This window comes from Mesoplodon mirus (assembly GCF_964341445.2).
Source record: "Mesoplodon mirus genome assembly, chromosome: 18".
NCBI classification, from domain to species: domain Eukaryota; kingdom Metazoa; phylum Chordata; class Mammalia; order Artiodactyla; family Ziphiidae; genus Mesoplodon; species Mesoplodon mirus.
The window spans coordinates 53511483-53525624 of NC_138994.1; the positions used below are offsets into that span (position 1 = coordinate 53511483).

At 57.3% G+C, this 14142-nt stretch overlaps 1 protein-coding gene across 4 annotated transcripts in view; it reads left to right on the forward strand.

Annotated features, from left to right (window-relative positions):
• Positions 1-520: 520 nt before the first annotated feature.
• The window catches only part of SEZ6 (seizure related 6 homolog), a gene marked incomplete at its 5' end in the record, with an annotated part of 44497 nt that continues 30875 nt past the window's right edge, over positions 521-14142 (forward strand). For all 4 annotated transcript variants that reach the window (XM_082604589.1, XM_082604590.1, XM_082604591.1 and 1 more), the window contains one exon: positions 521-575. In XM_082604589.1, the coding sequence (XP_082460715.1) occupies positions 521-575 (55 nt within the window). The remainder of the gene's footprint in view (positions 576-14142) is intronic.

Genomic DNA, 14142 nt, shown 5'->3' on the forward strand with positions numbered 1-14142 from the left:
CGCGGGCCTCGCCAGCTGCCTCACTCGCGGACGTCTTCCCAGGTCACCCTTGGCGCCTTCAGGTGCCAGGATGGGGTGGGGAGAGATGGTGAGAGGGTTGCTCTCTCACGGAGAATCGGGTTAGAACCCCACGTCCTCAGCAGGCTGCTAATGGGGGAGAGGGCAGCAGGCTTGGCTGGGCGTGGGCAGCGCGGAAGGGCGGGGGCCGTGTGCCCACATTAGCAGGGAAGTCCTTCCCTTGAGCTGGCGGCGGCGCGGGAGCCTGTGCTCCCGCCGCCGGGTCTTCTGCGCCTTTGCTTGAGACTTTACGGTAAGCCGCTCCTCCCGCGCCCCCGCCCCCAGCCCCGCGCGGCGATCCCCGGCGCCGACGCCAGGCGCTGGCCGTGGTGCTGATTCTGTCAGGCGCCGGCGGCGGCTGCGGCCACGCTCCCACTCCACGGCAGGACCCGCACCCAAGCCCCGCCGAGCTCCCAGCCCTGCCATCGCGGCCCCGACCTGGGGCGCGGCCGCTACCGGCACCATGCGCCCGGCAGACCTGCTGCTCCTGCCCTCGCTGCTGGCGCTCCTGGCTCACGGTAAGGGACCCCGGCGTCCGGCGGCAGGACTGGACAGGGGCAGGGTCCCAGGGGTGGGAAGAGAGGACCATCCCCGCGCTAAACTCCGCGCATCTGGCTGCCCAGCCCAGGCACCGCGCTCCGCCGGCTGCGCTGACCCCCGCGCCGGCCGAGCCGGGCGGGGCACGGGCTCCGCGGGCGGGAAGCTGCCGCTGCTCCCGCCATTCGCACCCGGCCGAGACCTCGCCTTTAATCATCTCTCTGGATCTAATGGGATTTTTCAGCTGCAATTCATCACGCCACCCACTCCCCGCATACACTCTCGCGTTCACCCGCTCGCTACCTCTCCACACTCCAGGCGCCTGGGAGCGCTGGGGCGCGTGCCGGGGTGGGGGGGCAGAGCACAGGGCGGTGAGTCGGGACGGTCCCGTTGGCGGCCCAGGGTCCCGCCTCCGTTGTCGCCCGCCAAACTTCGTTCGACTTTGCCACCCGTTCCGAGGCCTCTCACTGCGGAGGGACGGGGCCGGATGGCTGCCGGACCCGGATTTGGGACTTCGCTCACGTCTCTCCGCCTTGGCGCTGCCACGCCGGAGTCGGGATTTAGAGTACAATTCCAGGGAGAAACTCGGGGGTTCCGGGGACCCCTGTCCGGCTCCTCACTCTGCCCTGGGCTGCAACAGCTGAGGTCCTGAGATAGAGACTTTGTCCTCCCCGGAGTCCTTTCCTTGCACCCTCCATTCTTGCACACGCCCGGAGCTCTTCCTACCTCCCTGCCTGCCGTCCTGCTCGGCCCCTCCCCACCCCATGGCTGCAGACTCTTCGCAGGAGGACTGGTACCTCACCCTGCGGTCCGCGGTCCCCCGCTTGCAGTCAGATATCCAACTTCATCGGTCTCGGGTCGAGAGAAGCTTGGCCATGGAGTGTGCAGCGAGGGAATGTTAGCGAGAGGATGGGGGTTCTGTGCCTCGGGGAAGGAAGGTTTCCAACTCTCGGCGGGACCTGCCCTGGCTCAAACAAACGCTCTCAAAACTATGGACACCCACGTCTTTCTTCCACTGCAGCCAGTGGCTGGTGTGATCACCGAAACCTTGCTTGACGTTGGGACCCGCCACCCCTAGGAGTATGGTTCGTAGGGCATGATGTGGAGGGGGGAGAAGGTGGGAGTTTCTAACCTCTTCGCTCCATCTTTCCAGGCCTCGTTGGAGCTCAGGGCGGTGGGGCCGGGGCCAGGTTGGGCCCCTGGGCCACGGTTTTCTTCACTCTGCGTCCCCAGAGACGTGGAAGCCCCTCTCTGAGCCTCTGGCTCCAGTCACATGCAGCCAGGTGTGCTCACTCTGCTCCCTGGCTGCCCAGGCCGGGTTCTTTTGTGGCTCCAGGAACTCAGTGCCATGTGTTCCCACTGCAGAAGAGGGAAAGAGTCCTGAACGCCCTACGGGGCCAGGGCAGGGAGAGGGGGGAGAAAAAGCTCGCATCCTGGCCCAGCTGTCCGAAAATGTCCCTGGGAGTTCGGGACATTTCTTGTGATTGGGCCATGTCCTTGTGCTGGACAGCTTCCCTTGGGGTGCAGGGCCTGTGGTCTGAAACCTCCTGTGTGGGTGTGTGGGTCTGTGTGTGAATGTAATCAGGGCCCAGAGTGTCCAGAGTAGTGGGTCCGAGTGTGTCTGGGCTTCAGAAGGTCTGGATGTTGCATGAGGGCTCAGCAGTGAGTGGTGTGAGGAGTGTGTAAGGCCGCTAGTGTGCGGTGCAGCCTCTGCCAGAAAGCTCCCTGCAGGGCTGGAGTGAGACTGCGGGTCTCCAGGAGGATGGCTGGTGTGGCTGGGAGTCCGGGGAGCCTCGCTAGACTTGTGGGTGTGAGCGCTGAGAAGAATCTGTTCACTCTGTGGCAGAGAGTCTGTGTGTGTGCAGCCAGTGCCCCTCCCTGACCATCCGGACCTCCCCAATGCCCACGAGATCTCTCCCCCAAGGGGTATGTGGGATAGGGGTCTGCCTGCTTGGAAAGATCTTTATTCTCACTCCCCAAGGGAGAAGAGGAAGGAGCCTGGCAATGCCAGGCCTGAGGAAAGAAAGCCTGGCCTGGGCCAGCCCTGGTACACCCCTTCCTCCCAGCGGGGCTGCAAGGTCCCAGTCGTTTGGGTACTGAGTGGTCTCACTGGCAGGCAATGCATTTGGCCATCTCAGGGCTCCTGGGGGCTTCAGCAATGAGAAGGCAGGCCCGGAGCAGTAAAGACCTCGGCCTGTGAGCCTTTGTGGCTGGGTGGTGCATCCCTCCACCTCGTGGCCTCGAGAGGGGAGCCTCAGCTTTCCTCACATTTAGGCAGAGAGACACAGGCTTGGATGCAGCCGGAAGCGGCCCAGAAGTGGCAGGAGGCGGGGTAGGTGGAGACCTCAGGGGCAGGGCGAGATCGTGCTGGGCCAGGCTCAACCCCATGGGTTCAGTCCCCTATTCCCTCTGCAGCTGCGGGGGAACGATCGGCCTGAGGCTTGAGGGGCACCATGAGCCACCGGTGGTCCTCTCAACCCACAGTTGGTACCCAGCGATCCTGCCACAAGGGGAGAGGAAAGCGGTTTGGGAGGGGCGGCGTATGCTTGAGCCTGCTGTGTCAGTTTAATGATTTTTAATGAGCAATTACCTTTAGTCATTCTCCTAATTTCTGAATATCAATAAAGTTAATTAAACTCTGCATGTGTGAATGTGGCCTGGGGAGATTGTGAAGGTGGAAGCAGCAGAAACTGGGGTGGGGTTTGGGTCTCCAGAGGTAGAGGCTGCCTCCACTGGCTGTGTGACCTTGGACCTGATGCTCCCCCTCTCTGAACTCTGATGGAGTATGTGGTGGGAAGAGTGAGGGAGGGGACAGCAAGTATGGGTTGCTCTCTGTGCCAAGAACTGGGAGACGGTGTCTGGGAGGCAAGACGAGGAGGAAGGCTTGGCCTCCAGGAGCCCTAGTGCTGAAAGAGTTAACAAACCAGGGCTGCCTTAACATAAAATGGTAATTGCCGTTTCCTGCAGACTCTGTGGTAGGTGCTGGAGTCTGACAGAATATTCCTGAGTCTGGGGGCTACAGCCAAAACTAGCACCAAGCCCTTCTCCCTGTTGCCCAGCCTGGCACTTTGGGGAGTGCTGGGGACAAGCCTCAGTGGGAGACAGTCTAGATTGCACTCAGAGCCCCAGAGGTTGACATGGCGGGCAGGAGGCTCCCCTGGCTTTCTGAGGAGACTGGAGGACCCAGAAACTGCCACGGACTGGAGGGGAAGTCTGGTTGGCTTTTTGCCCCTCACGGGCCTAAGCTCATCAGTCTAGGCAGGCCCTGGCAGCGGTCCCAGCCTCCTCAGCAGGGTGGCAGCTTAAAATGCCTTGGAGACACCATGGGGCGCTAATGGGGATTGAGGAGACACAGGGGCTGGGTTTAATTAGAAACTGGGCTTAATTAGAGCTTCTGTGCCCCTCCCACCATGGCTGCCTGAATGGTGGGGGGCATGTCAACAAACCTCCTTCCTTAGCCCCTCCCTCCACCCAGCCCTAGGTGCCCAAGCGTGCCAGCCTCCTCCCACCCTCCTTGTCCCCACCTCTCCAAGCCTCTTCAGGCCCCGTTTGCCAGGCTGGGCTCAGTTCAGGGATGCTGCGCCCCGACCTGGGCAGAGCTGTCAGAGCTGGGTACCCCAACCCCCAAATAAGAAAGAGGGTGTGGAAAAGGGCTATAGGTAAGGATTACTTTAGTGAAGCAACCTCTCACTTCAGATGGTTAAGAGCCTCAGGCTACCTGTCTGTCCTCAGGCATGTCTCTGTCCTCTGTGGGTCTCCACCTCCTGGAGCGTTCAATTTAAGGGTGCACCAACCTGGTGGTTGCCAAGCCTGGAAGCACATTAGGGCCACCAAAGGCTGTCAAGTCATGCAGATTTCTGGGTCCCCAGCTTACTGGCCTCCTCTCAGGGAGGAAGAGCCAGGCTGTGTATGTTAGAGGCTTGGGGGCGGGGGGTTGGTGTTGAGGAGACAATGCTACCAGCCCTAGTCAGCAGCTGGGAGGTGGGGAGCAGGCGCTAGGAAGTCTCCAAGGCCCCTTTCACACTAATTCCGGCTGGAAGCCAATTTACCCAGCCAGGCCAATCAGTTCCCCAAACTATCCATGTTTTCAACAGCTTCTGGTCTCTTGCTGTTCCTCCTGCCTGGAATTCTTTTCCCCTCCTGGGCCAACCTGGCTCACTCCATCTCATGCTTCAGGTCCCAGCTTAGTTGGCCCTTCATGCACTTCTTCTGCACATGTTTATAGGGCATCTACTATATGGTTTCTCAGGGGAAGCCTCACCTGACCTCCAGCCGGTTCAGGGGATTCTTCCGTGCTCCCACCATCCCCTGGCTTTCCCCCATCAGGTTACCCATCTTGTTGGGTCGCGAGCACCTGATTGCCTGATGCTTCTTTCCAAGAGCAAGACGGAACTCAAAAACAAGGGTACCAAATCTGTTTTGCTCAGCCCCTCCATTTCAGGGCAGTTCTAGAATTCCTCTCTGGAAGAAGTTTAGGGTCAGCTGCCTGTTTAGAAAGGAGAGCTGGGTGCATGGCAGCTGGGACTGTGTCTTGAAGCTGAGTTTGCGTAGCAAGCACACTATTTTTACATAGATTGTATGTTAGGATTTTTTCCCTTTCCTAACGGTTGGCCAATTATCCCAACGGTAAATTATAGCCTTTACTTAGTTTTTCCCTTCCACAAATTAAGCTGTCACGCTGTCAGCCTGAGGTGGCTTGGGGGTGGGGTGCTGATGGCCATTCTGAGAGGGCTAAGGCCTCTCTCCTGCTGCCCTAGTACCACCACTGCTCGGGTCCCCAGTGGCACAGAGCCTAGCACATGGCATGCATTAAATACACGTTGAATAAATTCATGAGCTGTGCAGGTAGGCAGCGGCAGAGTTAAGCCCAGAGCCTAGGCTTCTTGACTCACTCCCACAGCATGTACCCACCACTTCTGCTGGCTGCGAGGAGGTGCCCTGCATGAACTTAAGGACTGAGACAAGGGAGGGGTAGCCCCATGTCTTCTGTCTTTATCACCTCCTCATCCATCTCAGCTTCAGACACCCTCACAGAGCTTGGAAGGACCAATATGAAACCTTGGGAGCAGCTCTGAGCCTGTCTTGCCCTCGAATGAAAAGGTGAGGGTAGAGGAGTCATCCAGGACCCCCACAGTTCATGTCCAGGAACCTTCCACAGCTCCGAAAAAGTGGCCCCTGCGGTGTATCCACCCCCTGGGGTACATTCATTCATCGTTTCACAAACATGTTATTGAGGTATGAGGCCTGGCTCAGAACCCTCAGGGGCCAAGTCTTTCATTTTTAAGCCTTTTCTATTTTAATACAAGAGACTAGTTATCCCCACTTTACAGATAGGAACACTGAGCTTCAGAGAGATTAAGTCACTTACCCTGGGTTTAAAGCCAATAAGTAATAAGACTACTCCAAAGAGCCTTCCCATTTTGCAAAACCTGGCTGCAGCCAGCACTGTGCCTACTCCCCCACCCTAAGGCAAAGCTTCAGTACAAGCAGATGGGAACCCAGAAGAGTATCAATATCCTAATAATAATAATAATAATAGCAGCAACAATAATAGCAAACATTTATCAGATACCAGCTATGTGCCAGGCACTGTACTGCTTTATATACAGTAGCTCGCTTAGTCCTCATATCATCTCTATGAGATAGAAGCTATTATCTGCATTTTATAGAATGCCAAGTTCAAGCCCATGTTGTCAGGCAGACCCAAGACTTATTAAATGGCTCCTAACTTTCTTCTAGCATGTTTCTAATGATGACAGTGGTTTATCTTCCTGATGTCTACCCTCAGTCCTTACTGATGTAGATTAGGGACATTTTATCTTGCTCAGTCCTTAGGGGCAGAGGAATAAAACATCTTTTCTGACACTTGGAGGCCAGTAGCACGGGACTGGGAGTCAAGTGAACCCTGGAGTCTTGGCCCAGAGGCCAGTGACCTTGGGTAACTCTTATTCTCCCATCTTTTAGGAGCCTTGGTGAATGAGAATACGAGTCACTCCTCTCCTGCATCTGGGCTGCCCCACCTACCCCCACCCCTACCCCCACCCCCACTGAGGCCCAGCCCCCAGGGGGGAAGGCTCAAGCTTGCCTGAAGCTCAGATCTTGGGCAGGACTGGGAACCAAGCCTGCCTCCGCCTGCCTACCTGCCACCCGGCTCCCCGCCCTGGGAGGGGAGGATCGATGCCACAGCAGAGACAGTGCTGTTGGCCATTGATCGTTGAGATTTCTCAGGCGGGCTCTGGAGTAAACAAACCTGCTGCTTCTCCAACAACAACCCGGGGTCTCGGGCTGCACAGTCTGCAGCCTTGCTGGCAGACAGGCTGGTGGAAAGGGGCGGGGGTGAGGGGTGCTGGCTGGGCTCAGCAGGGACAAGGGGCTCTGCCAAGAGAGGAGAAGGAACTGAGTGTGTGGGAAGGTGGGCAACGGAGAGACTGGGCGAGGGTGCTAGGGTGAACCCTAGACCCTGTGCATGCCTTGTTCAGTCCAACCTCTACATTTTTGCTCAGCCATTTTTCCATACCTGGAATGCTATCCCTGGGTCCTTCTGTTTATTTCAGTTCGACTACCCCCTCTTTTCCTGATCATCCAGCCCAGAGGGCTCTCTCTCTTCTCTCAACACTACCACCCATCAGGAACTTAGCCCATCCATCCATCCTTCATCCACCCATTCCTTTTCCATTCAACAACCCTCTATTCAGCACCTATCAGGTGCTTTAATAGGCAGAAATGCAACATAATCCCCGCCCTTAAGGAGCTCATTTTGGAGGGGGAGCTGCCTTCTTAATAAACTCAGCTGTGACTGCCTCCCCAGCTAGACCACAGACCCTCTGATTTTAATTAAATGCGATACAAACAAGATGCTAAACAGCATCCAACCACTCACCTTCAAAAGGACAAGATATTCCTGGCTAGGGACTGCTCTGAGCCTCAGTTCCTCATCTGTAGCAAGACAGTTCATCTTTGGGGTCTTTGCGGGCCCAGTGAGCCTCTGGAATCCCTAGGCCAGGCCTTGCTTGGTGCCCCCCATCACAACTCTTTCCATCTTTGCTGGGTCTGAGTGTCTCTCTAACCCCCCAAGAAGGCAGAGCAGGTGCAGGGCCCCTCCTGCCACCAAACCACATGTGCTGGAGAATCCAAGCTGTGGGTCTCTCCCCTCCCCCAGTGCAGTCCCCAGGGGCCCAGCCGGAATCCTGCACCCATCAACCTCAGCATCTCCCTCAGTCCCCCACTCCTCCCCTCCCCACGGGCTCCTCTCTCTACCCTCAGGACTCTCCTTCCAGCTGGTCATGTGCTGCAAGGGCAGAACTGCAGGGCCCCTGTGAAAAGTGCCTGAACCACAGAGCAACCCCCAACAGATGCTCATTTGCATGCCGTTTTACCCCCTTTGCATTCTCGCTCCTTATAAAAGGCACAGAAGCAGACCCTGCCCCTCCCACTCTCAGCCCCTATCCCTCCCGCATTCCCACCCCCATAGCTTCTCCCTCTCTCCCTCCCAGCCCAGCAGCTGAGCACCAGCTCCTTTGTGCCCCAGGCAGCCACCTGCTGAGTGTCTGGCCTGGGTCCCACCAGCCAGCAGGTGCCTAGGGAGCCCCAAAGCCTGTGGGGGGGGATATCATGCAGTCTGGAGAGCCAAGTTGTGCCTCCGGGAGGAGGGGGCAGCCCCAAAGGAAGAACATGATTGGAAGAATGCTGGTCAGGGCACCAGGACTCCCAGGGTTTAAACCTGATACTGGCTCTTACTGGCTGGGTGACCTTGGGCAAATCATGTCACCTTCCTGTGCCTCAGTTTCCTTGGGAATTCATGGCATCTGCCCCACCTCTTTCAAAAAACAGCATCCAAATCAAAGAAGATCAGAAGGGGTGCTGACAGGGAAGAAACTGGAAGCCCCGCTTAAGAGGAGGGTCCTTGTGTAGCCAGAGCTGCCCAGCACCAGGAGGGGCTGGTTTTCAGGTCGTCACTGGAAGGGCTGGATCAGAAGCCGGAGGAGCCCAGGGCTGGACTCCCAAGGCAGGGGCAGGCAGTGAGGGCCAGCTGGCCCAGGTCTTACTAGGAAGCTGAGACTAGCAGTGCAGAGGGATGAAGGCTGGGATTAGAGTGCTTCTAAGGGCTTTCACCCTGCCTTGCTGCTCTGATGGACATTCTTAGATATCATTTATATCCAGCAAGGGGATGTGCTAGTGATTGGAAACATCTGGTCTGGCAGCTGGCAGCCTCCCTCTTGTTGTGAGGTCCTATTTTCTGGCTGGTTAGAGGAAATGGGGGAGAGGGAGTCACCTTCTTTTGAGGACAGAAGAGCCCCTGGCGTCTCCAGGCAAAGGTGTAAAGGTGGGACCAAACAAGGCATACCTGAGAGAGGTCATTGGTGCATTTGCTTATCCAGCCTCCCCTGGTCCACCTTCCTTCACCTCCCACTCCATTCCTTCCACCTCCTGACAGAGCCCTAGCCTTGCTCTTCTGGGTCCGGCCGTCTCCCTCTCATCCCCCCACACTGCCTGCCAGCCCAGGCTAGGAAGAAGCCTGCTGCTCAGGCTGGGGTGGTGCCCTCAGCCTAGTCTCTGTTGCACCTGTATCCCTGATGCTACCTCTGGCGCTCCCTGGTCCTTCCCTGCCCTGGGCCTCGAGCAGAGGAGACTGGCAGGGACACAGAGGGAGGTCTTAGCTCTCTCTACGCAAGGTGTACACACACCCCGTCTGGCAGGGTCCTTGGAAGTCAGAGCAAGGTTGAGTCAAGAGAGAAGTCTGAGGGATTGGGGGCTGCACAGCTGGGTCCATCTGGTGTTCCCGGGGGGTCTGGGGGAGAAGAAGCCCCAGATCTGCAGGTAGCCATGTCTGGATACATCTCTGCCTGGCTTGTCCATCTACCCCTGGGTGTGTGCATCCATACGTCCCTGCATATCTGTACCCTTCGGTCCCTATACCCTGGGACTGTGGCCCTGGGTGTAGGCACAGCAGGTCCCAGTTCAGTCTGGTCTCTCCCCTCCCCAGAGCCTGTTCCCCTCGCTTCCTCCCCAGTCTTGGGCTCCACTGACCCCTCAAGGAGACTTGAGCTGCTGCTGCTATTTTTAGCTGCTCTGCACCCCTCCCCTCCCCCACTCAGGCTCGCCCGGGAAGTGGGGAGAACAAGCTGAGCCTCGGAAGCCTCACAGGCTCGGGTGCTGGGCTGGTAAGGCCCTTTCCCCTCAGTGCCACAGGCCATAGAAACAAGGGGAGTCTGGGATTGTCCACAGGTGCAGGGCCCATGCCCTGGGGCAGCTTAGGCCCCATGCCACCTGCCTGGGGCTAGGAGAAGGCCCCAGGCTCCCCTCCCCCTTCCCCCTCCAAACCTCTAAAGGCAGATCCCAGGCCTCCAGTGATTCTTCCGCAGGCCATTTGGAAGTAAGGCAGGACCTCCTGCATCTCCCCCATAGAAGCTGGAGAGACAGAATGGAGTTCAAAGTGTGAGGAAGACAGGGGAGGGAGTATACCTGGATGAGGCTACCCACGCACACACAGGGACTTCAGGTACTGGAGATGAGGTGTATGGGGTCCAGTGACATTCAGAAGGAAAGTGGCAAGTCAACAGAGCACAGTCCCCTGTCCTGCCAGGCCCCCTCCACTTTCACCACTGCCCACTGTGAGGCTCCATCAACCCCTGCAGTTGGGCACTGATAGTAGAGGGGCTGTGACTCTCCACCCCACCCGCCCAAAGAACCTAAAAAGCCAGGAACCAAGTACTATATGAAAAACCAGACAGGCCCAGAGAGGGCAAGAGAAGCCCAAGGTCACACAGCCTGTCCATGGCAAAGCTACCTCCATGCTGGAGACAGGGCTCTGACAAGGCCTCACCAGTCTCCTCAGCTTTCACAGCTAAGGACAGACACTCTAGTGACCTCCAGGGGAGAGAGAGCCCACCTCAGCATTAAGGATCAGGGCAGCTGGGGGTCTAGGCGCAGCCAAATCCTTCAATCCATCTCTTCCCAGATGTAGCTGACAAAAGTAGCCACAGGGCAAAGGTCACAAGGTCACTTTGGCCCTGGTACGTAGAGTGAGCCTCTTCCTCTGACCAAAGGCCACAGAATCTTGGGGCTACCGGGCCGGCCGTTCAGCTCAGAGGTGAACACGGCACTGGGAGTAATGCCAGCTTTTGAACTGCAGGGGGGATTGGCGGGGGGGAGCAACAGCCCAAAGATGCTGGTCTAGGGCCCAGGTTGGTACACATTCTTGGGCCCTGGTACCTCGCTGGGCTCAGTGGCTAGGAGGGACTCTCCTCGGCAGGTACCTGGAATTGGGCAGGGGGCAGAGGATGGAGGGGATGGCCATTCCTCCCTAGACCAACCCCTGTCCCCCAGCTTCACCACTGGCCTGGGCTGAGCCGGCCCTGGTACCAGCTCCAGGGAGAAGGCCTTCACAGCCTTCCTCAGCCCAGCTGACATTTCCAAGGTTTTCCATTCAGAGAAATATGATCCCTGCTGCTGCTGAGGGGGCGGTGCTGGGGGAGGGCTGACCTGAGCACCCAGCTCAGGGCCACGTCCCGCCTCTGCTCTGGCCACACTCCTGCCAGCTGGCATTATCACAGAGGAGTTAGCAGAATGGTTAGTTACCAGCTGGTGAGGGAGGTAAGGCCAAAGAGGGCCCAGGTTGTTCCTCTCCTTCCAGCCTGCCCCAGGGGTGGGCGTCAGTCCTGCTGCCCCCACGTCCAAGGCCAGCCCCTTTCTCTCTCCCAACGCCCCACTCCAGGCCCCCAGCTCCTGTGCCACCTGTCCAGCACCAGGAACTGCGGGTAGGCAGGGCTAGGGGTCCCAGGGCCAGCAGGCAGGCAGGTGCAGGGAACTCAGGGCCGCAGGGGAAGGTGGAGAACACAGCAGGCGACGCTGTAGCAGAGCCTCATTAATCACCTCTCCAGCCCCCAGCTCTGCAGTGGCGAGACCATATTAGATTTTAAATTGGAAAGCAGAGAACGTGGCAGTTAGCTGGGCGCTCCCTCTACCCTGGGCCCCTGGCCACAGCCTCACGGGAGGGAAGGGGCAGTGGGGAGAAGAGGGCAGCGGCCCAGAGCCCTGTCCCCTCTCTCCCCACACACCCAGAGCCTGAGGGGCTGTCCAGGCCACATGGCCCTGGGAAGGGTCAAGTCAGGGTCCAAGAAGGGCGCAGGGTGAGAAGGAGGCAGCACAGCAGCCGCCTTGGGGAGAAGTGCATCCCTTCTGGGAGGTTGGGCCTTTCCAGGCTCGAGGACTGTGAATCCAGGTTCCAGGGTGTGGCGTCCATGGTCGAGAACAAAGGGTAATGACTTCTGGCCCTTGTGTGTTTGGAACTACACACATACACACACACACACACACGCAGGCGCATGCACACGCTCATGTAAACACACGGGCCCACGTATTCACAGGCCCACGCATGCTCACACAAAGCAGCAACTCTGCAGTAGAAACTTGAGCCCAGGCTGTGGAACAGGCGAACCCAGTTCAAACCCCTTATCTGCCACTTTCCTCCTGTATGAACTAGGATGATTCACTTTGCCTCTCAGCCTCAGTTCCTTCACATACAAAGTGTAAAATATTGATTCCAGGCATAAAAGGTGCTGCTCTGGGTGGAAGACAGCTCCCTAGGAAGTCCTGCCTGACCCATGGCGGGTGCTCAGTAAATGTGAGGCCCTCCCCTGACCCCAAGACCAGGCAGCTACTCTGGGGCTGCCCAGGAGCCCTGGGGTGGTGGCCAAGCCAGGCTTCCTGCCCCTGTGTGCCTGACTGGGCAGAGAGGTAGGGGCAGGTGAGCCAAGCACAGCAGGCATTGTCATGGAGCATTCACACACCCTGGCCCCATCTTGGGCCAAATCGCCAGAGGCCAAGCATTCCTGGCTGCCCTCCATCCATAAAGTCCTCCTATACTGGCTCTGCCTGAGCTCCCCAAATTGCCCATTGAACACCCCACCCCTCCGAACATCAGTGCTCAGCCCAGGTTGGGAAGAAAACATCGTGGGTGGGTGGCACCAACCCTCCCTGAGGAGTGAGTGGCTGACAGGCCCAGCTCTCCTGAGGCCTTTATGAAAAACCTAAAGAAGTCCCAGGGCTCCTTGTCACCTCTCCCTGCCCAACCCCAGGCCCCAGTTTTCCCGGGCCCAAAGGAAGGGAGTAGACACTGTCAGCCCATCTTTTTTTTTTTTTTTTTTTAATAAATTTATTTATTTACTTACTTATTTTTGGCTGTGTTGGGTCTTCGCTGCTGCACTCGGGCTTTCTCTAGTTGTGGCGAGTGGGGGCTATGCTTTGTTGCAGTGCGCAGGCTTCTCATTGCAGTGGTTCCTCTTTGTTGCGGAGCATGGGCCCTAGAGCGTGCAGGCTTCAGTAGTTGTGGCACATGGGCTCAGTAGTTGTGGCTCGCGGGCTCTAGAGCAGAGGCTCAGTACTTGTGGCGCACGGGCTTAGTTGCTCCGCAGCATGTGGGATCTTCCTGGACCAGGGCTCGAACCCGTGTCCCCTGCATTGGCAGGCGGATTCTTAACCACTGCGCCACCAGGGAAGTACCCCGTCAGCCCATCTTAATCTTCTCCAGGACCCCCTCCCACTCTAGGCTCTTCCCTTCTGAGCGCTGAGTACTTCTGGGTCTAGAGGGCAGGTTTTGGAGCTGCGCTTTCCATCATGGTAGCCACCAACTACATGTGGCGATTTAAATGTAAATTCATGAACATGAAATCAAATTTACAATCCGGTGTCTTGGTCTCACCAGCCACATTTCAAGGGCTTACTAGCCACGTGTGGCTACTGACTACCATGACGGACATGCAGACATAGAACATTTCCATCATCACGAAACGTTCTATGAAACAGCACTGCACGAGGGCTGCATGGCCTCTGCGTTTGAATCTGACACATCCAAACTGGTAACTTGGGAACTACCCTTCCCTGGGTCCCAGTTTCTTCACCTATGAAAGTTCATATCTCAGCATTATTGTGGGGGGATAAATGAGTTAATTCTCGTAAAAGCACCTTAGAATGGTGCTAGGTGTATGGTAAATTCTCAGTTAACAGTGGCGTTCAGTATATTTTTCACAGAGCCCTTTGTGGCTCACCAGATCCTGGAATGTGATACTTTTTCCATTTTACTGATGGGGAAATGAAAGTTCGGGATGGGGAAGTGATTTGTGCAGAGGGACCTATTAGCCTGTTAGGGGCGGGACCAGGACAGGTGGGCTGACTCCTGGGTGTTGCCTGCTCTACCCCCATACTCCCTCCATCGGCAAGAAGACCCCAACGCTGGAGATGCCGAAGCCCAGGGTTACCCACCCACCCCCAACCTAGTACAATGTGGGGGGGGTAGCTGTTCCTGGCAGCCCAGGAAGCAGCATGCTCTCTGTCGCTGGAGGCATGCCCACAGATGGCAGACAGCCCCAAAAGTATTGGAGGGTTCACTCTTCAGAACAGTTGGGCCACATGCTCTTTGAGCCCCAAAATCTTGAGTTCTAGCCCTGCCCCAAGTTTACTGTGTGACCTGGGAAACCTCTCTGGATTCTGTTTCTTCCTGTGTAAGTGAGGGAGGGATGCGATGTGCACAGAGGTTACAAGCGCTCAGAT